This window comes from Metopolophium dirhodum, chromosome 7 (assembly GCF_019925205.1).
Source record: "Metopolophium dirhodum isolate CAU chromosome 7, ASM1992520v1, whole genome shotgun sequence".
NCBI lineage: Eukaryota > Metazoa > Arthropoda > Insecta > Hemiptera > Aphididae > Metopolophium > Metopolophium dirhodum.
Genome location: NC_083566.1, coordinates 25,357,895 through 25,384,174, shown reverse-complemented (window position 1 = coordinate 25,384,174; position 26,280 = coordinate 25,357,895). Strand labels below are relative to the sequence as shown.

The 26,280-nt window shown below is 28.8% G+C and overlaps 3 protein-coding genes across 5 annotated transcripts in view; 1 reads left to right on the top strand and 2 right to left on the bottom strand.

The window, feature by feature from the left end:
• Positions 1–1,219: 1,219 nt before the first annotated feature.
• On the bottom strand, positions 1,220–18,796 carry LOC132948264 (GRB10-interacting GYF protein 2). 2 transcript variants are annotated; one of them, XM_061018669.1, is made up of 23 exons: positions 18,533–18,796; positions 17,340–17,422; positions 15,719–15,911; positions 15,421–15,657; positions 14,094–14,389; positions 13,920–14,034; positions 13,736–13,850; positions 12,056–12,403; positions 11,633–11,803; positions 11,422–11,579; positions 11,225–11,355; positions 9,917–10,004; positions 9,670–9,852; positions 9,371–9,613; positions 9,117–9,302; positions 8,937–8,992; positions 8,750–8,861; positions 8,047–8,249; positions 7,768–7,948; positions 6,313–6,637; positions 5,851–6,075; positions 5,616–5,788; positions 1,220–2,937 (listed from the first exon to the last, which is right to left on the bottom strand). In XM_061018669.1, exons 2-23 carry the CDS (start codon positions 17,369–17,371, stop codon positions 2,827–2,829), a joined length of 3,882 nt encoding a protein of 1,293 aa, XP_060874652.1. In that variant the 5' UTR covers positions 17,372–17,422; positions 18,533–18,796; the 3' UTR covers positions 1,220–2,826. The 2 variants fall into 2 exon arrangements, with proteins under 2 accessions (XP_060874652.1, XP_060874651.1); XM_061018668.1 differs by lacking the exon at positions 18,533–18,796 and adding an exon at positions 17,802–17,998.
• Positions 18,797–19,444: 648 nt separating this feature from the next.
• On the top strand, positions 19,445–24,181 carry LOC132948268 (guanine nucleotide-binding protein-like 3 homolog). The gene is made up of 8 exons (XM_061018674.1): positions 19,445–19,547; positions 19,616–19,679; positions 19,759–19,866; positions 20,637–20,875; positions 20,955–21,421; positions 21,479–21,671; positions 21,738–21,886; positions 23,915–24,181. The coding sequence occupies exons 2-8, from the start codon at positions 19,661–19,663 to the stop codon at positions 24,087–24,089; spliced, it is 1,350 nt and encodes a 449-aa protein (XP_060874657.1). The 5' UTR covers positions 19,445–19,547; positions 19,616–19,660; the 3' UTR covers positions 24,090–24,181.
• Positions 24,106–26,280, bottom strand: part of LOC132948265 (sodium/potassium/calcium exchanger 5-like) — a 37,865-nt gene continuing 35,690 nt past the window's right edge. For both annotated transcript variants that reach the window (XM_061018670.1, XM_061018671.1), the window contains 3 exons: positions 25,538–25,735; positions 25,241–25,342; positions 24,106–25,158 (listed from right to left, as the gene is read on the bottom strand). In XM_061018670.1, the coding sequence (XP_060874653.1) occupies positions 24,833–25,158; positions 25,241–25,342; positions 25,538–25,735 (626 nt within the window). In that variant the 3' untranslated portion in view covers positions 24,106–24,832. The remainder of the gene's footprint in view (positions 25,159–25,240; positions 25,343–25,537; positions 25,736–26,280) is intronic.

Genomic DNA, 26,280 nt, shown 5'->3' with positions numbered 1-26,280 from the left:
TTATGTACAAACGAATGAACTCTACTTACATTGAACGTTACTACGTTTATAGTTTTTTTTATAGATATTAAAACTTTTTCAATTTATGTTGAGAACATTTTTTCCTCAAAATGTTCTTTAAATTGTAATTACCAGCGGTAAGTAACTACTTTCACTAATGACAAATATTAAAAGTACAGTTTAGTATTTGAATTCGAAAATTTGAAGAAACTGGATGATCAAATATAGAAACCTTCTCTAAAAATAATAGTAAAAAACATTACAATATCTAATATTTAAACAATTATAGTTTTATACCGGGTGCTTCATTTAACATATGGCACTCATTATTCATAAAGTATTTATGTTTTTGAATTTATTATTTGTACATGGTTTCAAGTCATTACAAAACAACGTTTTTAATAAAAAATTAGATTTTGAAATATTTTTTATCTTTATATTTTTTTTTTACTTTTTTGAATTCAACATACTGTTTTAATTTCATCTTTGAAAGGTTATTATTTGACTGAGTATTATCAATACATAAAAATCAAATATAGGATGAGTAGTTTATAAGTTATGAGTAGGGCTTGGATTTTAAAGCATATTAAATAACAAAAAAAAGCACAAAATTGTTTTAAAAAAGCATGGCCAATTAATTTAAATTAAAAAAAAAGAATTCACTACCATATACCTGATAAGATTTCCGTGTCTTTTAATAGCTTGCACATGTTTTTCTCTCCGTACATGCTATTGTACATTATATTTTTTTTCATATGACACTTTTATTTCACAAAGTTTGCAATATAAAATCGATCCATCTGTTAGAAAAAATTCTTCATCAACTTCTAATACTTATTTTTTAAAAAATGAATTTGTTTTAACTTTAGGTATTTTTATAAATTACACTATAAAACTTAAATTTTGAACTGGTCGATAACAATGTTATCTATGTAGTATGTACTAAGCATAGGTTCTACAGGCTATATGCAATAGCCGATAAGCTATCGACCTGTCTGTAGATCGACTATCTACAATAAACTTTCTATTTCTATTATACATAGATATTAAGTCAAGCCGATAACAAAAACTATAATAATCCAATACAACCATTTAGTCCGTATCCCGGGCTTTCACATTTCTTATTAATTAAACAAACATTTTTTTAAGTGAAAACTCTCACTTTGAATTCTAGTTAGAATAACTGAAAAAAAAACAATAAAAAAGCATTTACACAAAAAAAAGCAAAAATAAAATCGTTTATTTGGAATTAGAATTACGTGAAACAAATGTATGTATAAAAATTAGATTTCTAATTTATATATATATAAAAAGAAGTATTTGCTTTAAAATCCGAGCCCTAGTTATGAGTGTTTAAAGTTTTGATGAGCGGTATAGTGGACCAACATCAATTTGTACTTTTTGAAATAATGAGTGTTCAACGATAAAATAATCACACGGTACTCATCAAATCTTTTTAAATATTTAGACCAATGTTTAGCTATTTATACCTCAATTCTATCAACACAGTCTTATTATAATAAGTCTGTATTGATTTATAATTTAGTTGATAATAATCAATGTTTTTGCCAAAAATTAATTCAACCTACCATAAAAATAAAAAAAATTACCAGTAGTAATATAAATAATTACAAAATAACAATAAAAATATAGCGCAGTTTCTGCTCAGAATCATTTTTCATAATATGTAATTATGTATCATTGATTTTAAATTTAAAACTAGCATTACAGTGACCCATGGACTAAGATTAACAGGAGTGGAAACAAATCTTTATCATTTGAACAAGATCTGTTACAGAAAGTTAACGAGCGATTGTGGCGTTTATAACAACAAAATTGAAAAACTCGCTGAATAGTCATAGAACAGTGTATGAAGCTGGTGAAAGAGACAAATACTAAGAGAAGGCGCTACAGTCTCTTGTTGACTTTTCATAACCATGGATTAATATATTAGATACGCAACGAACCTGTGATGAGTGAAGCCTGCACCTTTTCATGTTGCGGCAGGACAATTAGCGCTTTATAGGATTGTTCTGTAACTAATAGTTCATTATTCTCCCGTTAACACAATAATCCTATAAAGCGCTAGTAGGCCTGCCGCAACGTGAGAAGCAGGAGACTAAAAAAAACAGCATTGATAAGATGCATCGTTGCGTATCCAGTATATTAATCCGTGTTCATAACAGATGTGGATCTTTTTGTATACCGTGCACCATCGTTCATTTCTAGTCCTGTTAATCTTAGTTCGAGCAGTGACCTACTCAATGATAATAAAATCTTACAATACAGCTGTTTTTTTTTGATAACTTAAATAAAAATGTAAAACATTTAAAGATTTATCATAAATGTACGCTAGTTTTTAATATTTAAAAATAAATTATACCTGGTAGTTTTTTATAAAAAAATTATATATTATACTAATTCTCAATTATATTTATTAATATTTTATGGTAATTACAATAATAGTTTAAATAACGGATTTTAGAAATGGATTTTGGGTAAATTTGTACAGTTAACAAAAAAATCAATGTTAACATTATATGCAAGCATTTGTACAAATGTATGACAACATTAATTTTTTAAAAATTAACAATAGTATAATTATTAATTTTAAATATTTACATTTAAAAATAATAATAAAAAGAAAATAATTAATTTAAATATATATATTTATCAAATAAAAAAAAGTATTTTCAACGAAAAACATGGACATATTTAATACTTAAATAAAGATTGTTTTCTTTAATTTTCAAGGCCTAAATCGTTCCTAAAAAAACCAAGATTACATAAAAACGAGCTGATATGTTATCACTTATATGATCACTCCTATTCGCCAAGATCAAGTTCACCGACATTGATACGTTCCGAAGCGACCACATTAAAGCCAAGTACTTTATTATCTAGTGGCACCATCTTATTCCGTTTTTTGTTTTTACTCTGTAAAAATAAACACTTAATCAAATTCTATAAAAATAAATATAAACCTATAAAAATACTCTACAATGCTTCAAATATTTCAGAGTAATACTTTAAACTCAACTACACGGTAAATTAATTTTTAACACCCTTGGCCTTACCCACATAATTCCAGTAAAACTAAATCTTATCAAGTAGGTACTTAAAGTAAATGTAATTGAAATCAACAAACCAAATTATTGGACTAATTATCTGTAACCAATGCTGAATACTATGTTCACAATAACAAGTCCAACAACCTCACAAATTCACATCTACCATCTACAATTATATACACACAGACACAACTTATTTTAAACAAAAAAAATATAAGTTTATTTTAATATTAAATAACTTACAAATAGGGCGCAGATATTTATGTAAGTACATAATTTTATTTCATTCAGATTTCTTAATGATGATTAAAAACAGGGCTTGAAACCGGTTTCGAAATAGATTTTGAATACCGGTTAAAACCGTTAAAAAACGGAAATCGATATCAAAACCTCAAAAATACAATACTGGTAATCAATATTGAAATCAAAATCGGAAAAAAATAAAATCGGTAAACAATATTGAAACCAAAATCAAGAAATAACAAAACAATAACTAATATCAAAATAAAAATAAAAATTTTTTTTCGGTTTAAGCCTTGCTATTTTTATAAGTTCCTGCGTTCGTCGTTGAGGCGTTTCGCTTTAATGTAGTACAGTAGTACATACCTATGACCTAGGTTTGATAAATAGAAATGTAGAACTTAGGAAGGTGCTGTTTTTATTACAAATTATGAAATACAAAATAATTGTCTAAGGTTTATATTAAATATAAGCAGGTGAGCTGACAACAACTAGTCAATAACTTATGCATCTTATTTTACACCTTGTGGCAAAACAAATTAGAGGACCATTTCCAAAAATATATAAACTAGTTTCAAACACAAAATACAATATTTTGTTAGTCGTGGAGTTTGTTTAGAAATAATGATTTTCATATAAGGTATGACATAATAATAGTTATTAGACATTGTTTATACTATTATTTGTTAAATGTTAATTTAAAGTTAAATCAAATAACAATATCTTACATAGGTTATAGGTACCTACATAATATTATAGGGTATAATATGTCAACTGCTGTGTTATTTATTTCATATAATATTGTTCGAAAATAGTATGAAAATAAACGTACTTAAGATACAATTGTCAATTCCAACAATTAGATGTGTTGGGAGAGTTTATGATGTGGGCACATAATTAATAAATTACACTGTGCATACAAGTATATATAATAGATAAATTCAACATAGGTTATACTTATCGTTGAAAATTATTGTTCGTCGTTAATCCACACTAGTTCCACGAAAACTGTTATATTTTATAACTTTGGTTTCAAATTTTAATATAGGTAAAACTGTTATAATTATCTAACATTGTTTAATGTTTTGTATTTGTTTCATAAGTATCAGGTATCTATAGAACTCGCTGACAAAATTACTAGAAATAATATAATGACGTTTTACACGTTATTACACTATAAGCACAGCATTTCCTAATCTAAAATCCAAAAATAAATCCAGAATAAATTCGACAAATAATAATTTTTACTAGGTATGCAGTGCTGCCGTAATGTCATATTGATATAATAATAATATTGTGAATTTGTGCTTCGTGCAGTGTATAAATTATTTTCATAAAATGAAGTAAAATAAAATAAAAAGTGATTTGATACTTAAGTCCTAACTCCTAAGAAGTAGCTATCTTTTATTCCTATTTAGTTATTTGAGAAAAACGTATTTTCATCGATTTAACTGATTTTTTCCATTACTGGCTTGTAGTCGTTACTTATTAGTTATTAGTAATGACTAATTAAATAGTCAAGGTAGATTATGAACCTTTATTGTATACCCAATTTTAGTCAATAGTAATAAAAAGTTTGAAACCGATTTTGAATACCATGAAAAATCAAAATTAATATCAACAATTGAATAACTTTTTTTCTTTTTTTTTTTTATTGAAAAAAATTTATATTTACAATCTGTATCTACACGTTATACAATAAGTACATTTAATGTGGTTTAATTGATGGACGGAGAAGTCACCCAATGGCAACACCCCATGGAAAATTAAATAAATTATAAATTTAAAACCAATATTCAAAATCAAAATGGAAAAAAATTAAAACCGGCTATCAATATTAAAAAAATAAAAATCTGGTAACCAAAATCAAAATTGAAATTAAAGTTTATTTTTTCGGTTACAAGCCCTGAATTTAAAAATGAACATGTTTCAAAATACCCTAAATAAAATAAAATATATCCATTTTTTTTTACTTTAAAGTAAATGCATTTTGGCAATACAAACTTCTTCTGGAAGAAAGATCTTTCAGAAATAAAACTTAAGTTACAATTTAATTTTTCAAGGCAGAGGGAAATTAAATTTTAAGACTCCTTAAATTAACACAGATGTTCAAAATAAAATGGAATATGTATGCATGTAAGTATGGAACACAGGCATAAAATTTAATTTAAATAATGGTTGATTTCATACAGAAATTAACTTAGAATAGGAATATTATAAAATCAAAGATCACATACATTTAAATTATTCAAAAGTATGAGTGGTATAATACATATAAGTACAAATAAAAAAATAACAACTTACTTTCATTTCCACAAAATCAGAACTCCTTTGTTTATTTTGTATTTTTAGGCGTTTGTCAAAGAATTGTTTACTAAATTCTCGAACTTCTTTATTATCACCCAGATAACTCTGAATGTAGTCCTTTACTTCATACTCAGATTCAACATCTTTTAAAAATGTCACAAATGTTGGTACTAATAACAAATAATGTCAAGTTAAAACAGATTATAATGAAATGTGTTAAATTAATACTCACTGTCAATAGTATTTTTATTGAGAGTTGCTAAATGTTTACAACACCACTGGCTAAATTCGTCGGTACAATTATTGTTTTCACCTCTACTTTCAATAGCTTTCTTCATTGCGTTTGTTTGCTGTACTGTTTGATTTACAGTTTTTGCTACATTCTTTACATTACTTTTATTATTAACTGCCACAGCAGGTGTTTTATTTGATTTTTGAACCATTGGTTTATCAGTATCTAGAAAATAAAATAAATCATATTTTCAATCTAGCAAAGATGAAATATTTAATTCAATGCTATTTTTAAAATTTGAGTTTTTCTTTTCAATTAATTGAGTTATAAATAAAAAAAATTATTAAAATTATTTTTTATTTTTAACAAATTATTAACTTCATCAATCACATTCATAATATATAATTTTACAATACAATCGTTTTATAAGTAAAGCAAATTATTAAATGTAAGTTAACATACTCATTTGATTAGATGATCCCCAAACAGAATTATTAGCCATGGGAATAGACTGAGGAACATTTTTAGTGATTACAGTAGACCAAGACTGCATTTTTACTGCAGATCTTGCTTTTTCTTGTTTCGCCTGTTCAATTGCTACCATAGATAATTCTCGTTCAGTGCGTTCACGTTCTTTTTGTTTCATCAATTGTTCACGTTTTTGTTCTTCAGCTTGAATTTCAGCCATTGACTTTACTTGCACTTGTTTTTTTTTATCTGTAGCAGCCCATGGTGCAGATGCTTCAATACCATTATGTGCCACTGTTTGAGGTTCTTTTTTCTTCTTCTATACAGAACAAAACCAATAAAATGTATTAAAAAAAAGCTAAACACCAGTCATATTTCAAGTATTTTTTTTTATCCTTGTAAAAGTATTTGCTAAAATTAATTATACTGTTACATTCATTTGATGATTTAATAACTGTAATTCTTAAATTGTAAAAGTGTAATCTGAATATAAAGACATTTTTATCACCTTCAAATTTTCAGAACATAACTTGATAAGAAATAATTATGTAGAATAATTTGTGAACAATCGGAGAGAAGCATTGATATTTAACTTATGGATGCAGCATTGTATAAAAGTCTGTAAGCTGAACAAAACTAATACCATTGTTAATTACAACATTGTTGCATCTCTTTTCTATATTAATTGTTTAAATTTTAGGTTCTTTATCTTCTGACTCATTTGCACAAGTAAGAACCATTCTTATCACAGAGAATGCCCTATCTACATGTTTAACTTTAAGTAACACACATGAAATCACACCTAGGGATGTTATATCAAAAAAAAAAAGTATGGAAATTAAAATAATATTTTTAATGCAATTTTATTAATTAAAATATTTTCATATTAATTAGTAATAACCAAGTGAAATTGTTTTACTCTATATTGAAGTTCCAAACAAATCAATTAATTTTAAAATGTATGGGATATACAAATTAACAGAATTTCAACCTTGTAACAAAATCAAAAAATAGAAGTTTAAAATCTCAAATATAATATACTATACTCCCTCTGTATTTATATAGTTATAATAGAAATATTAAAATTCTACAATGCATAAGGGAGAACTTTATCTGTTGTTTTCATTTTTTTGATAGCACTAACTTTTAATAATTATTATGTTCTCCAACTGATAAAAAAAATAAAAACACGATGACACAGATAAAGTTTTTCCCTATGCGTTGTGGAATTTTGGTAATTCTACTATAAATACAGAGAGAGTAAAGTAGTCCCGCATAAAACAGCTTTTGGTATGTTGCAAATGTGTAAAACGGAAACAATACATGTGGGTCCTATTAAGTATAATTATGAAAAAAAAAACCAAATATGAGCAATTAGCAACTTACAAGTTTCTAAAAATTAGTTCAATTTTGCATTAAAATAATTATTCTATATTTAAGTTGCAATACCTTTTGTGGCTCAGTAACTATGGGAACAGAACTCGATCTGGAGGTATCTTCTTTTTTTTTATTTTCATCTTCTTTTTTCTTCTGATCATGTTTCTTAGCATCTTCCTTTCGTTTTAAATCATCTTTTTTTTTTTGTTCTTCTTTTTTCTTCTGTTCTTCTTTTTTTTTCAAATCAGATTTTCTAAAATAAAATAATTAAGTAATAGGGTTTTTTCTTATAAGTATTGAAATGTTAAGTTTTTAGTTTATCATAATTTATTATAATGCAATTAATCTAACCTTTTTTTTTCTTCTTCTAGAAGTCGTTTTTCCTCTTCTTTCTTTTTTTCTTCTGACAGTCTTTTTTCTTTCTCCTCTTTCATTTTTTTTTCATATTCACGTTTTTTTATTTGTTCTTCTTCCAATTTTTTTTTCTCAATTCTTTTCTTTTCTGCGTCTTCTTTTAACTTTTTTTCGTGTTCTTTAATTCTACGAGCTTCTTCCTGAAATAATATCATATTATACAAACATAACATAAGTAAATATATGCATATAAGTCAAAGCATAGGCCACAATTATTTAATCTATAATTAGAGTTCTTATTTTCTATCACATGTACAATCAAAATATCAAACTATAAGTTTAGAATTATGAAAATTATATTGAATTTGTCATAAAGTTTTAATAACATAAATTTCTTTACTATATAATTATCCTATCAGAATAAAATTAAGTCAATCAGAATTTAATAAACATGTGAAATAATGTTTTCTAAATTATGATCACATTATTATGTGGAAACTTAAATTATCACTTTTAACAGCATAATAAAATCATATATAGGATATGCAGAATATTAAGTGTTGCTTGTACCGGTTCCGAAAACATTTAAAAATTATTTACATCCAACACAAAATTGACTAACTACTTAATAGATTACAACTACTGTTTACAGTTATGTTTTTAAAATAATTTAGTTAATAGGTTTATCAAGAATGCACACCTTCTTTTTTTCTTCTTCCAGTTGAGCTTTTTCAAGTTCTTGTTTTTTTTTAAACTCTTTTTGTAATCTGGACTTCTCTGCTTCTCTTTTCTTAATCTGTTCGTTTTGTTTACTATAAATTAAAACAAATTTGAGTAGTAAATAATAATAATTTTAAGGCATAAATTTGTAAATAACAATCAAATACATTTCTTGTTTTCTAGCTTCTTGACTTCGTCTTGCTTCTTCTTTTATTGTTTCTTCCTATAGGTATACATATAAATGAATCAGTAAAATACGGAAATTATAAAAAAAAGTTCAAATCAATAGTCATTAAAATATTTTTTGACAATAAGATTTAAATGGTAAACTAAAGGATGTTACTTACAATGGCTTTATGGTCAGCCCCAATAATTTTGGTATACTCTCCAGATCCCCACAAAACACCTGGTGTTTGTTGAGATGTTTCATTGGAAAGCCCAGTTTGCCAACCACTAATTCCGATTGGACCATTAGTTTTAGGTTTACTGTCTGGACCCGTAAAATCCATACCCCATACACTCGTTTCAGTTATCTGATGATTAACCTTACATTAATAACAAAAAACTAACCTACATAATATTAAAATAAACAAATATTTACTTTGAGAGGTTTATCTTGAGGTGCACCCAATTGCCTTAAAAGATCTGATATAGGATTGTTTTCTGGCTGAGCACTATTTGGTCGTATAATATTGGAACTTTGATGGTGGTGACTTGAATTTACTGGTGGTGGTGTGGATGTTTTTAGACCTCCCATACTTTGTACAAGCGAATGAAGAGGGTCGAGTTGTTGTGCCATTGGTTGAGAAGGTGGTACAGAATGAATATGTTTAGGATCAATTTGCTATAATGCATAACAATGTTATTATTTGATTTTTTTTTTTTAAATTTATATCTTACATGGTTGAAATGTTGTTGCTGCTGTTGTTGCATATGAGATAACATTACCATTAAATTGTTATTAGGTGGTTGGTTCATGGGGTGTATATTTGGTGTTGGCTGTGGCTGTTGAAGAATGGGAGGTGCAAACATTGGAGGAATTGCTGTGTTTGCTTCTACATTTCGAATATGATGCATGATCAACTAAATGTATACACACGTATGTAATATACAATTAAATAAAAAAATTAATTCAAATAATTATTACCTGTTGTTGTTCAATAGGTGATAGGGTATTCCACCTTTCAGATTGGGATAGTTGATGAACTGCACTTTGAATAGCTAATTCTCTTTGCCTAAGAAATATAAATTTAATATAACATTCTTATAAAATTACAATATATACTTCATAAGGCGCGTCCAGACTGATCAGCTTTTGCCGTGCAGCACGAGTCTAACGTGACAAATTTGTTGTCAGTGGCTTTTTAGAATGCTCTGCAGCAAAATTACTTATTGGCCTACTAGGAAGTCTACATCAAAGGAAAGCAGCTCGGCTGTGACTGTATGGACGCATTATCGGGAAAGCCGGCATTAGTTTTTATTTTTATAAATTTTTTAATAGTAATATTATTTTTTAAATCATTATAATCAAAAACAACTGTAACATCGCCTGGATATGTATTTGCCGCGTGGTACGAGGTTGACAAATGCCATGCAGCTGTGCCACACGCAAAAGACACTAAATATGGACGCGCATATAGATTTAATTTTTTTCCTTGTTTTATAATTTCATAAAATAATGAATAATATTTGAACGGTTACAAACTTACTTTTTTTTTTTTATGAAATATACAATCTACACAATCAATCACAATATGTAAATGAGAGAGAGGGGATAAAAACATTATTGGGATTGCGTGATTAAGGATTCGCCCATTAGACTATTTGCTTGAAATTTACGTTAAAGGATTGGGTTAGATCTAAAAAACATATTCTTTCAAGGAAGTGATGAAGGATTTCTGGGAGTGACGGGATATGTAAATCTTTTATCATTGGTTTAATGTGGTTTTTAATCTAGTATAGGAACGTTTATAGAAAACTGTAGTTAGCTTATTTCTCTATAGTTTTAATGTCAGTCTCTGTAAATGGTGAGGTTAGAAATGAATGATACATCACTGTAATTCTGCAAAGTTTATTATTTTGGTACGGTTGTATAGTTGAATAATGTACATCCATATGGGCTTTAGGAGTGATTTATATATTGTTTTGTTTTTAAGGTAATGAATTTACCTTTAGTAGTATTTTAAGTGATTAGGAACGAGCATTGAGTATTAATTGTATTTTCTTAATATGACTTAAAAAAGTAAGTCTTTTATGGAGGTTTAGATCTAAGTGCTGAACAGAGTCAAGAGAAGTTTGATTATTTACGGTAATATTAGAGTAGACCCATGTCTTAAGGTGAATGTCGTGTGAACACTGAACAGATTTAATTAGGTTTAATTGAATTCACCTTTCACAAACCATTTAGAAAACATTTTTTAATCAGCCTATAAATTTTCCAAGACAGTAAACTTACTTTAAAAATAATTGCCTATATTGGTATTGTTGCTGTTGCTGTTGAAGAACCAAAGATTCATTCATTGTGTAAGGGCTGTGTGTTGGAGGAGGTTGTACTCCTATACGGCTACTAATCTTTACTTCATGTTCCTAAAAATATCAAATTTATATAATATAATATATTGATTAAAATCTTTTAATATACAAATTTAATACCGAAAATGGAGTGTCTGAAAATGGTACATTTCCTTTTAATCGCACAAGATCACCTAAGGAATAAAAATGTTCATCACACGCTCTCTTCACCATTAACATGTTGTCATGGAAATATCCCAAACTATACCATTCTGCCATTTCAGTTGTCAAGAAAGGACCTAAACAATTTAAACTGTTATCATTGAATTAAACTTTATTGCATATTATTTACCTTGAACTTCGCCTTGAGGATCTCTATAATACCATTTGTTGTTAGTAAGAGGAGCGAGTGGAGAATGTGAAGATGGCCCTATTTTAAAGTTATCACTGGTTAATCTAGATACCATTGATTCTGCCTCAGCATCCAATGTATCAATTCGATGATGAGCATTAGCATTTAAACCTAAAAACGATTATAGTAGTTCTAAATAAAATTAAAATATTAACTTAACAGTAGATGCAAACAATTCAACATTAAAACCATAATCTAATTCTAGTTTAAAATTATATGGATTGGGTCTAAAATTAAACAAAATCAGCAAATAATGGAACTAAAAAATAATCATCAAATGTAGGTAACTAAATTTATTTGTAATAATTATTAGCTCTTTTCTTTTAGTTTGTTATAAATGTTATCTGTAAACAAAATACTTACTCGTTGATCGGTGGATAGGGTTAATATTAGTATTATCAATATGACTCCCTATACCAGGCATCTCTCTCAAGTTTTTAATATTTTCCATTTTATTAGGTTGACAGTCAGACATAAGCGGAATTGCTGGACTGCTTTTGCTATGAATAACTGGAATATCTGGAATCTGCTGGATTCTTACAGGTTCAGGATGATTAATCATTACTTGTTCATTCTGAATAAATACTTCTTTAGTTATTTGGGAATTTATTTTATGTTGATGCTGTTGTCTCATGGATTTAAAACGTTCAGGGGAAGAAACTACTTCTTCATTATGCGATGGTGAAGTAGATATTGAAGACGATACAACTTCTAAATAATTAAAAACATCAGATTAATTGTTATTTGTTACAATATTATTTGGTATTGACATTAATAATTAAATTTGGATATTCAATACTGTCATCAAGAAAATATTAAAATATAAATACTTTAAATCAATTTAACCTTTTAGTTTAACTTAATTGAGATTTAAGAAATATAATAATTAATGTTTGATGGTAAAAAAAAAAATATATTTAGTTTTAGAAACATAATGATAGTAATGAACTTTAAATTTATTGATGGATGAAGTAATACTCAATATTATTAAAAGCCAAAAGTATTATAATATCCAACTAGTTACCGTAACATATCCATTTTTTTTTTTGTCAAACAAATTGATTGCCAAGCCAAAGGAAAAAAGGAAAGTGTTTATGAAAAACAATTCAATTTAACCATGCAATGTATTTAAAATCAGCTTCTCAATATTATACATTCAATATAAACACCTAATTTAAAATTTAAGATATTCCAAATACCTAGGTAGTAGGTAAATTATTAAAGGTTATTAACATAGGAACGTTGATTTTATGGAACGATGTTGAATATTATGTTCACCATTATAATAAATTAAAATCAAAAAAAATTTAAGTTTTCTTATTGTATACTTTTACATTTTAGTATAAAACAATACTTGTTTATGTGCTACACTTATGAATTTATAACATGTATATTGTATGTGCATTAGGACCCGGGTTGGCACGAAAAAGCCCAGGCTGCAAGGATAAAATAGAAATTTACTTTTATTTTTTTTTTTTAAACTTTTAAGTTTTGTTAATTTTCAGAAAAATTGACCTTATAGATATTATTTATTTTTCCAATTAAAGTATAAAACTGATTTGAAAAAAATGTAATAACTACTTTTTTAATTAGGTATAATTAAAAGTATAAAATGGAACAAATTATATATCAATGGTCATTAGAAATGTTTACAATCTTTTATTTTTATAAGGTATTAAATAGGTAACTTTCCTGTAAATATCTAATTGATAATCCAAACAAAAATTAACAAAATAACAAACACTTGGTAATAAAATAATAGATAACCACCAGGTTATTGGATGGGTTTATTCTGTTAAAACCATCCATTCTTACTTTTCTAATAAAACCCCCTGGGTTTTTTGGGGTTTATTTGAAAAAACCTGGTAGGTTAGGTTAGGTTAGCTTGCCAACTATGATTAGGACAAGCATTGCACCACACTATAATAATTTAGTATTTACAACACACAAACTAAAAATATTGCTTATTTTTAACTCCTTAAAAACAGCTGCTAGCGTTTAATTCTATTTAATGTTACATATATATTAAAACATTGTACACACCTTCTTTTTCTCGGCCATTTAGCTGTTTATCGTCTATAGGTGAGATATTTGAGCTTTCTATATTATTAACAGTTGTATCACCATTATCATTATCTTCTTCATATTCTCGCCCCTCCTTAAATTAAAATTAAATTTGAATACCAATTGTGATTTAGAACTTTAAAATTTGTTTAAGCTATCATACTTCTCGTGACAGTTCATCTCCTATGTTATAGTGGTGTTCTTCTACATAATGATTGTCATGGAAGGCACCAGATGAATCAAAACTTCCACCTTTTTCACCAGGATTATCAACAGCCCTAAAATATTTGTTATTTAATAAAATCACAAAAAAAAAAAAAAAATAGGTATTAAGTACCATTCCGGCAAGGTTTCTCCCCAATCAAGTTTTCGACGTTCGTGAGTTGTGGCAGTATTCGACCATCTAGATTCACCACGATCCCATCCTTCATCTTCATCATATTTAGATGTTGGCCGTCCGGCAGGCCATCTGTCATTGTTATAAGAATCTGTACGGGTTCGTCCCCAACGACCATTAGATTCATCAGATTGGCCTTGATGTGCTCCTCCTCTATTTTTCCTCCACCAATTTGATTCATCTCTTCCCCTCCAATCATTTGTATACTCACCATTGCGATTCATATTTCTTTCATTCTAAAAAATGGTTTATTTTATACAGTTCAATTATTTAGGTTAGTATCAAGCCACACCATTTGTTTTTAACCAGCATCAATTTCCTAATACAACCTGGTCGACAGATCAACAGAATATTGCTGTCAGGTATCGTTGTGGATAACTATATTCATATCACTACCATCCAAGACTACGCCTGTTATCATGACTACCGCGAATGTTTTGTGAAACATCACAATCCTATTATCTGAGACTACCAAAATTTGCACACTTTCCTATTATCACAGTCTACCTTATTTTTATTAATCATATTTAATTCTTTGATATTTTTTTTAATATGTAGGTATTGTAAGGATGGCCACATTCAAATTTTATTATATATAAAAAAAAAGAATATTTGAATACCCAGGAATCATTCGTAATATATTTTACGGTAAACGCCACACGAGAAATAATAATAAATAATATTACCTACAAAGAATAATATTATCGTTGTTGTCGACGAACATAAACAAGAACAAAAATAGTAAATCCACAAATAAAATAATTAATTATGGGGATGACCACATTCAAATTATATAAAAAAAAATGGTATCGTTCAGCTCTTAGATCATATATTATTTGTATAAAGTTCAGCTATTGTGGTAGTCACGATAACGGAGGTAATCTTAGGTGGTAGTCACAATAATAGCTGTAGTCTCGTATAACAGGGAAATACCATTTTGGTAGTCTTAGAAACCAGGATTGAGATGTTGTCAAAAAACAAGGTAGTCTCGTATAACAGGAAAGCACTAACATTTATAATGTAAAATTACAATATCAAATATAGATATTGTAGTTGTATAAATTAATATAGTATACAGAACTAAGTGGTATAATAAATTGAATTAACATATTAATGTTATCACTGTTATCACTTTGAATCTATATGTAACTATAAGTTTAGTAATATTGATTTTCAGAAAAGTTAATAACACTTAGTACCCTAAGTCAACTAATAATCAAATACCTATTAGCATAAATTACATTTGATTAAAAAAATAATATTTTACCGAATTAAGTCTTTCAAAAGGTCTGTGTGGACCTCGGTTCATTGGTGAGCCTCCACCTTCTGGGCCTTCTTCATAACCTGGCCGTGTAGTATTATAATAATAACCACCACGACCACCTCGTCCTCTGGCACTTGTACTACCTCCACGAACTTCAATATTAGCAGTACCTCTACCACCAGTTGTTCGAACAGATGCCCTGATAATGGTATCACTATTTATACCTCGATTCCAAAGTCTCTGAAAACATTAAAATTATAGTTCAGTATAAAGATTTAATTTTTTTTATACAATAACATACAGTTTCTTCTTCAGACATTTGTTGTAAAGACAATGGATTTTGAGGTTTGTCATTATACACCATAGACAGTTCCTTAAGTGATTCTGGTGGAATATTACATGATGAGATATCAAATAAGGCTAACATTTCTTCTCGGCCATAACGATGTTCAGCAAGCTGTGGTTTCGATATGCCTTGAGACATATTTCTTAACCTATTTCGTAAATAGTTACATATGTTAATACTTAGTACATTTAAAATAAAATTTAATTATTAACCAATTTCAACAAATCAACAATATCATAACACTCAAATTATTATAATAATCTAAAATCAATAGCACAATTATGTGTTAATTTAAATGAAAAATTGTGTTCATATTTAAATTACATTTCACTATTATTAAATTTTGATTAACTTGCAAGGGAAGATATCAAACGGTGAATAGTAATTTCAGAGATGATTAAGTAAGATTTAGAAAGCATATACAATTTATTATATATTATTTCTGTTAAGAATGAATCAACATGCATAATGCAATAATGATAAAAAATATAACAAACATATATAATATTATGAATACAATTATTCATTATAAAATATGGAATAAATAATAAAATATACACAAGGTAACTGAACATTAAAGCAGAATAAGCAAATTAATTTTTAAAAGTTATTGTAGATATTTGTAGCTTAAAGAAATTGAAAATATTAGGTATTTCAAAAAAAAAAAAGCAAAGCATGTACAGTAAGCAAATAACAATTAATTGTTTGACATAACAAAACAAAAAAAAAAGTAAAATATATACTATTATATTAGCATTGCTCTAGAAGAAATTAAATTGATGGTTAATACAAATAGTTTAATAAATATATAATTCTTATGGATTTTAATCAGTGAAGGTTTCAATATTTTACCAGTGTATACAACTAAAAAGTAAAATTTAATTTCATAATACTTAAAGATGACAAATACTGAAACTTGAAATATATAAAATGAAGGATCTGAATGTTTGCCAAAGAATTACTATTTCCTACCTATAGCCAACTTGTTTTAACAAAATAAAAATTAATTTGTTACAAATTCTACTGTAAATATTGTAGATGGATAATGGAGATAAAACATTATAGATTTTTTTTATATATGTAGATTAAGTAACTACTATCAAAAGAATTTTTTTAATTTTCATCTTTGAGTACCTATGACCATAGGTATAACTAGAAAGATTTTAATAGGTACCAGAAAGTGTTTGAACACAAGTCAATTTTTATGGTAGGTTCTTTCATAGAATGAATAAGCTAGGTACTCTAACAATTAGAAAATTGTCTTGGAATGAGGACTTTTGTAGGTAATTAGTAATTATACCTAACAGTTTTATAATGAATCAAATTGACCCTAAAAATATTTTAATAAACTAGCAGATGAAAAATGAATAAGGGAAACGGTGACTGAATGATTTGTTACATCAAAATAAAAATAAGAGCCACATGCACTACTGTAGAATTTGCACTGAGCAATTAATAAAACATTGAATCATTGAGGGCAATCAAAGTGCACAATTGCAAGTGTTGAGAAAATAGGAGAAGATGAAATAAATAAAATAAATAGAAAACATTAAACATAAAACCTAGACGTGCTTACCACTCTGGACCAAACTTTATGGAATCTGTCATGATTTCACCTTTTTTTTTTTAAAAAAAAAAAAGTAGTATGAACGCAAAACGCTGGAACAGAAAAAAAGGAGGATTCGAATATTAATTAAGAGTTAAGTAACACCAAACCCACATTAAACCTGTTGATCGTTTTTGACAAGGCAATAGAGGCACAATACACTCACACACACGAGTGTAGTCTCTAAAATTCGAGTGTGGTGTGTAATTCGAGAACGAGAATATAAATCATACGACGAATGGTTTCCGATAAAAGGAAATTACAATATCACAAGGAAACAACTAGGACACGGTGAACGGCAATAAAAACAACTGTAGGGTTGCCCACAGTAAATTATTAAAATGTTTTATTATTATCAAAAACGAAAAACGGAACGTGTATGGGGGGAAGGGGGGCGAGGGATTGGAAAAATCAAAAAGTTGACCGTCTAACCTTTGGCTGAGTGCGGCAAAAACGGCGACGGCTGCACGGGAAAGACAATCGGCGAGACGGGTTGCGTACAGGACACTCGGGAAAATAGCGCTGATGTCTGATGGATATTCAAGAACTCATGTACAGGTAATGCAGTTGCGGCGGTGGAGAGAGCAGTGGAAAAATAATAATAATACACTACACGCAGCACACATACACGTACATGTATATACATAGAATATCGAGTGACAACAAAGCAAACATAACCTAACAAACGCGCGGCGGTAAGGGTGACGGGACGGACGGACGGACCGACATCCACCGCACGCACTTGCGCTAGCCGCCGCCGCCGCCGAAATCTGTTCCCGTTAATCGACAACCGTTGAAACTCGCGGCCTGCTGCAGTCGGTCATCCGCGAGTCGCGACGGCAGAGTATGGGCACCGTCATGGCCGCTGGAGATTCGAGGAGATTGAATTATTCTTTCCTATGACCGGGAGTCTCTAATCGGCGCGTGCCGAGTGTACAAACGACAATTCGCAATATTAATGACTGAAGAGTAACGACAATATTATTCGCGTTGTACAGCAGCGGATCCAATTCGTTTTGTCGTCGGTGGTCGGTTTGGATCGACCGTCCCCCTTGTTTGTTATAATATTATTAATTATAATTATTATTATTATTATAATTATCTACACTGCTGTTATTGTCGCAAATTATGCGTGCAAACGGTAAAAATTATACAAGCCGTACCTGAATTAATATAATCCGGAAACGGGACCAACGACAGCGGTATGACTGACGTAGGTGCACGGTGGTCTCGTGTGTAGAGAGGAAAAAAAACGATTTCGTATTCCCTCTGTGCTTAGTGCCAGCGTGTTATGTAAATAAAATGAAAAGTTCATCCACGTACGAGATGTATAAACTTATATATATATATTATATACACCTATATATAAATTGATACGTTTGTAGATCTATGATGGGTCATGATACGCGAACGCGTGTGTGATACGTATAAGGTGCAAATCGTCGGAGAATATCGCGGTGCTGGTTGGTGAGAATGAAAAGCGGAAGGGACGAAATCATACGACGATGATCCCGTCCACCAATCGGCGCGCGGTCCTTTTGTTTACGTTCTAACAGCTGATTCTGCTGCTGCTGTTCGTCTGCTGACCAGCTGCTCGTGTAGTCGTGTAGATTGCGCCGCGGACTGTCGACGAACCTTCGACCACGAACCACGGTTAAAGATATACGATGGTATATTATCTACAACCGTGCCAATCCGTGGACCATATTATCATATTATCTATGGTCGAAGCACGATGTAGATAATAACATGGCTATGGACATGGATAATAAAAATAATACTATTATTGCTTGTGTGCCAACCATAGACTTATAAACTAATGGACAGCGCTTAGAGAGAGAGAGAGGTCAGGGGTACGATATAGAGTAAAAGAGAAAAGAGAACGTGGGGGGAAAATATAGTATCATACTTCAATGATTACCCTCTTTATGTTCTTTCTCTCTTCATTCTTTCTTCTTTCTTTCTCTTGTATGATTCCCGTGCATCGATGGTGGTTTTAGGTCTATGGTACCAACCTACAATTATTACTCCGTGATAAAGTAAACACGGCGAGCTGATATTCGTATTTCGTGGTTTTGTCTTTTAAGGTTAACTCGAAGTTCGAAAACTACTCGTCCTCACTCATCACGACGTCTTGACGGCTATCGCATTTTACATTGAACACTTCGCGACTGAGCTGTAAGCATCCGTTTCCACTATTATTGTTTTATAAGTAATAAACTAATTGTTGCAGTTCGTGTGTTTAGGTTTTTTGATTTTTAGACTTCGTTCCACAGAAGCGGTGATACGCAATGGCTTTGCCAAAACAGAGTAAGTTCTACCCAAATGGCTATGACTTATTAACTGAAGATTTTGTTATCCATCATACAACTTTAAAATCTGTTTGTAGGGAAACAGTCCAAACGTTTGAAGTGCAGGACCAAGTACAAGGTTGCCAAGAAAGTACGAGAGCACAATCGAAAACTCAAAAGAGTTGCAAAGAAAAATCCGAAAAAAAGTGAGTTCCCGGTTAAATAAATAATAATATTATAACATACTTATAGGGGTTGTCAGATTTTGAAATTACCAAACGGGGACATTAAATTGAAAATTATTTTTCAAATACAATTTTTTTATTTAAATATTTATTAGAAAATACAATTTTTTTACATTAACTTACTACTATTGTTATTACTTACTACTACTTATAACCTACTAATATTTATACTTTTCATTTGAATGAATTTTTTAAATAACCTATTCTTATTTTTTCATAAAATTCTTTACAAGTTAAATAATTTTACACGCCATTAGACCTCGTTGAGTATGTTCATTCATCCTTCCCCTAACACAATAAGATAATCATATAATGATACAATGGACAATATTATTCTATGTTTTATTTTAGAATATTACAGTATTAAAGTTATTTTCTCTCAGCTTCTATTAACCGGGGTGAATGGCAACACTACGTATAGGTATATGATATTTTGTGGCTCGTGTTAGCTATTTCTGAGACCTTGATTTAAATGCTGCTTATTTTAGCATTGTGTATAACCTATTGGCTATCTGAAACATTTAGAAAATAGTACAGTATTTTCTTTCTTTGACATAAATGCATTTTAGCTCCTTTTTTGTTTTAAACTTAAAGCATAATATACATACTTGTTTTTAATTTTTTACAATATATTTGGTAGACCTACATGTCTATTATTTTATTTTTTGTTAAAATTATTCAATGTTAATGCAGCAATTTATACATGTTTAATTTTATTTATTTATGTGTAGAGACCAAAAATAGTATGATTATTGCTCCAAACATGTGTCCATTCAAAGAAGAAATCATTGAGCAACTTAATGAAGCTAAAAGAAAAGAGCGCGAGATACGTTTGTCCAATTTTAATTCAATGGAAACACAATCTGAAGAAGAAACTAAAAAGAGTACTGAATCAAAATTGCCTTTTAAACAAAAATGGCTTTTAAAAGAAACTAGAGCAGACCGATATATTGAACACAATTATAAAAATGTAAAACTAGTTATATAAATTCCAATCACCTATATGTATAGTTTACTAATACCTATGAATACATTGATGTCTGTTTCAGATAATTTCAATGTGTGATGTAGTTCTAGAGGTTTTGGATATTCGTGATCCATTAGCTACTCGTTCTAAGGAAATAGACGATTATTTAACAGCCAATCCAGATAAAAAACGTATTATTTTGTTAAATAAAATCGATTTAGTGCCTAAATCAATAGTAACTGATTGGGTAGAATATTTTAGTAAGATAGCACCAACAGTGCCTTTCAGAGCCAGTCGTGAAGTACGAAATACACCAAAAACTAGTGCGAAAGATCCAAATTTTATAGCAAGAATAAAAAAAAAAGTAGCCAATAGATGTTTTGGTGAATCTGTTGTATTGAACTATTTACAGACTTGTATAGACGCACCAATCTTAGGTATTACAGTTGGTGTTGTTGGTATGCCCAAAGTGGGAAAATCTTGTGTTGTAGATACCATTAAATGGAAATATACGATTGGTGATGAACCTGTTCCATCAAAAAAGAATCAGTGAGTTTATAATTAATTTTTTAATAGTAATAAAAATTAATGGTAGAATGTTTACAGATCAATAGGAGTATTTCCTTTCAATAATATAAAAATTGAATTATTGCCATGGAAATGTACTGGAGCTAGTACTATATTGGAGAAGCCCAGTGATAATCGTTTATTATTAAGACAGGCATTACAAGTAAACCTTCAAAATGTAGTCCCAACCAAGATATGTGCTTTAATATTACCTTACATTAAAAAAAATCAGGTTTGTGAATATAAATCAATTTGTCTATAACTGATTTCTGTTTTATGAACATTTTGTTTTATTTAGTTAAAGTTATTGTATGACATGACTGTAGAAAATACTGAAGATTATACACACATACTTGAAATGAAAGCAAAACGACATAGCTTAATAAATAGACAAGGAAAACCAGACCAACTTAATGCAGCCAAATCTTTCATGAAAGATTTAAAGGAGTAAGTGTTATTCTTAATTTGAATTGAAAATATTTCCTAATTTCTTTGAAATTTAATGAAAATCAACAATATTTTATAAGTTTAATAAGATTTTACTATTAAAAATAACCTAGTACCTCAAGGTGGGTTTATATTAAAGCCTAAACTCGAATGAATGCTAACAAATTCTACCTATCAAACCAATGTAAACGGTCCAACCTAACACGAAAAAATGCACTCGTTCACGTTTGGAAACGATCGTTCCAAAGACAGTCTGATCAGAGCATTTGAATTTGTTTGTGAGGTAGTATTCGCTTCATTCATTCCTGTTCGTGCTCTTATGTAAACCCACTTTAAAACAAATATCTTTGGTATTTGACCTATTATTCTTCTTTGATTTAAAACGGATAAATTCATAGTAAATGATCGGTTAAAATAAAAAAATAATGACAATACAGTGTCACTAAAACGCGCTTACACTATAGATATAACAATAACAAACTAACCGGTATGTATTTGGTAAATTTTTTATTATTTCTTTATTTATTAAATTAGGCATTAATGATCATCAATATCTTTAAAAAAAAATTAAATCTAAATAATCTAGTAACTATATTTAAAAATAAAATTACATATAGTTTAATTTAATCTACTGCATATGTTCTCATTTTACCTAATATTTACTATTTATGAAATTCAAACATTTATCCCATCTGAATAAAGGACACAATTTCGACTATAGAAATGTTTTATAAAAAAAAAATTAAATTACAAGTTTGTAACAAAGTAATCTCAATACATAATATAGATTCATGAAGGTGTAAAAACATTTTGAAGTATTATATTTTTCTTGAACGCAGGGGATCTGGAACAAATTTTTAAGAATAGTTTATTTTAAGCTATTGCATAGCTTTCATCGCGGGCCTAGTGACTGAAAAATGTTATTATTTTTGTTATTTACAGTCTAACCAGTTGCTAAGCAAAAAAAGTCAAATAATATATTTCCGTACGGTGTTTATCTATCATATTGTCCATTATTAAAAAAAAAACTCAATTTGTCATTTTCTTTTCGGTTGTTGCGCTCAAAAAGTGTAACTTGAATTAATATCATACAAAAATAAATAGTTATAATTACATGATACATAGCTACAAAATTGCTATGCAATAGTTTTACCGTGGCAGTCCCAGAGTGTTTTTTTGAAAATCTCACAGTCTTGTTAACTTGTAATATCATATCGTTATGGCTGTAAATTAATCCTTGTTGTGTGTTACTTTTAATTATTACAATTTATTAATGTTAAAACATTTGATGATTCCTATTGTAAATTATAATTAGGGTTTTAAAATGTCATGAAATTTATTTTCTTAAAATATTTTATTTTGATGAAAAATAAAAAGTTTATTATACCTAAAAGTTTATAGTCGACAACTTCTAAGTGAATATTTTTAAAAGTTGGTTTATCGTATGAAACAAAGAAAATATGTAACATATTTACATATAATTTATAAGTTATTTAACAAACTATATGATCTAAGTATTAAATTTATTATTTACTTTATAATTACTGAAAATACATTATTATTTCATTCATTGTTGGAATTGACTTTAACTTTATTTCAAACCATTATCTTTTGGATCGCTGATATACAAAAATATTTTAAAACTCATGTAAAAAATGTTTTCATTCTTAAAATAATGCCAGGAATATTCAGCACTACATAATATAGAATATACAAATATGAAATAATAAATCAACAAAAATATGTTTTTCTTTAATTCTAAGTGTGTAATCAATGTATTGTTTCTAATCATCTATAACCGAACACGTTTAAAAGAAGAAAAAATATTTTTTATAATTTCATTGAAATATTTCAAATCTAGAACCTTAATTATAATTATAAAAGTCAATAGGTAATTAAAAAGAGCGTAATTCTTAATCAGTAAATCAATAAACTGCGTACAGATACAATTTGTACTTAGTTACATTTCATAGTTTTAGCTATGTCTCGCACAACCTCCAGTTATTTAATAATATATATTTTTTTTAGCGGAACATTACTGTACTACACGCGGCCACTTGTTAAAGAAGCCCCAGGAACAGCAATGTCTATAGACCAGGAAACAAAATTCAATGTTGAAGATATGAGCACAAAAATTAGCAAAGGTCTATCTCATTGTAGGGATAGAGCTAGAACTCTTTATTTTGATATGACCGATTCATAATGATAATTGTTAAAACTACTATTTTTTGTTATTTTATTATCAATATTTCCAAAATATACATATATATTTTAATAAAGTAACAAATATCTCGACATTTCTTAATTATTTATAAAATAACATTCATGAGTGGAATATTGTCTCCTATGTTTCTTATTATCAATGGAAATTGTATTCTATCGGTTGCTGGTTATAATTAATTATTTTATAATAATATATTCTTCAGTCTTATAGCTATTTAATATTCTTATTGAGTTATTGAAATATTTAAATTAAATCATCATTGATGTTTATTAAAAAAAAAAACAACAACAATCTACAATTTTTCAACTAGATTAAACAATATAAAACAAGTTCCATAGGACCTACAATTTGTAATTAACATACACGTCAATATTCATAATAAAGTCAAATAATATTAAATGGTAAAATAAATGTTGGCACAACAATGTGTAAATAGGTGGTTATTTTTATAAAAATACTTATAACTATTCTTAATATTTTAATGTTCACTACATGTCATTGGTTCGAAATATCTACATTAGTTTAAACATAATATTTAATAAAACTAATAAAATGAAAATAATCTATGTTCATACTTCATAGTTACTATACTGTATACAGTGTACATACATATTGTAAATATTTTCTTAAAACTAAAATGTATGACATTTAATTTGACAAAAATTAAAAGTGATAATAACTAATGAATGAATAATTTTATTCTAAATAGTGTCTATTTGATACTAACATTGCCCAATTTCTGCGCGTTTTACAACATTAAGGCCGCTTATTATGAATATTGTTATGATACAAAAGTGACCAATAAGACATATGATACCAAACGTTTTATACATTTTGAATCCATTCGCGGCTGCTGCAATGTTCAGCACGATCACACTGATGATTAAACATATGCAGTTAAAAAATAAATCATTGGTTTCCATCAAAATAGGTCCACCATTCATGGAAATCGGCATAAGACATTTGATAAACCACGGCAAGCCCAAGCATAATAGTATATCCAATGTGTTGGCACCTAACGCGTTGCTGATGCTCATCGATCCCTCGCCTAGTGCATTAAGTATAATATTAAAACAATGACGAATACATAATACTAATATGACTATATAATTTGTTGTAGTAAGTCTTACCATTTCGGGCATTTATTATGCCCGAAGTGGCTTCAGGTATACTGCCACCAGCCGCCAAAACCGCTATGCCCATCACAATGTCGCTAATATGAAATGTGTCTCCTGTATATATAAACAATAGAAAGGGTACGGTGAATTATTATTACTGCACCCAAAATAGTCAATACAATAATAATATAATAACTGTCCAGTGGCGTAATTTGAGGGGGGGGGGGGGGGGTGGTATGTCACGGGATACCCCTACGACACTCAAATCCCCTCTCCGTAATACAACACTGTCACTAACTATGTACTCACCGCATATCGACAACATCCAAGACACTATGTACGAACTGATGCCTATCCAAATTATGCACATGATGAACGTGAACGGGTACACCTTACGCCTTGTCCGACAATCCGGTACTGTTACCGACAACATGAATGCTACTGGTAAGGAAAATGCCCACCACATGATGGGCAATGCACCTGTGGGTACTTTCCATATGGGGGAGACTGCAAATTTACGTTTAAATATTATGTTTATTATAGATATACCCATTATTACTTAATATGTAGGGGTACCTAACTACCTTTAAAAACCCACAGATTACGATTTACGGTCAGTGTTATTCAGGGGCGTCATTTCAAAATGTTTAGGGGAATAAGTGGCCCGGGGATCGGAACTTAATGCACTTAAAAAGTACAAAATATATGCACTTATTTTTGTTTTTATTCACAATTTTCGTAAATATTTTTATATTTTTTAATTTTTACTAAATATTTATTAATAAAAATGGGAAATTGTACGTCAACTAGGGATTTTTAAAACACGATACAACAATACCTATATTGCAGAAAACGCTCACAAAATAATATAATGTATTTATTTTTTTATTTTCAAACTTTAAAATTGTATCGTAAACTCGTCATCAAATATGCGCTCTAAAAATATATGGTAGATTTAAGAAATGCTCTTAAAATCAAAAAATCACTTAAATAATATGTAAAAATATGCACTATGAACTTTTAATAATTTTTTTCGTTTTCTCGTGGAAATA

Bases quoted from the DNA above. Each gene is read 5' to 3' on its own strand.
- LOC132948264 (XM_061018669.1), bottom strand. From the start codon at position 17,371: ATGACAGATTCCATAAAGTTTGGTCCAGAGTG. The intron at 11,356-11,421 runs GTATTAAATTTG...TGATATTTTTAG, and splicing joins TTTCAGACACTCCATTTTCG to GAACATGAAGTAAAGATTAG. The intron at 6,076-6,312 runs GTATGTTAACTT...TTTATTTTCTAG, and splicing joins GGGATCATCTAATCAAATGA to ATACTGATAAACCAATGGTT.
- LOC132948268 (XM_061018674.1), top strand. The intron at 20,876-20,954 runs GTAAAACTAGTT...TGTCTGTTTCAG, and splicing joins TTGAACACAATTATAAAAAT to ATAATTTCAATGTGTGATGT. The intron at 21,887-23,914 runs GTAAGTGTTATT...TATTTTTTTTAG, and splicing joins TTCATGAAAGATTTAAAGGA to CGGAACATTACTGTACTACA.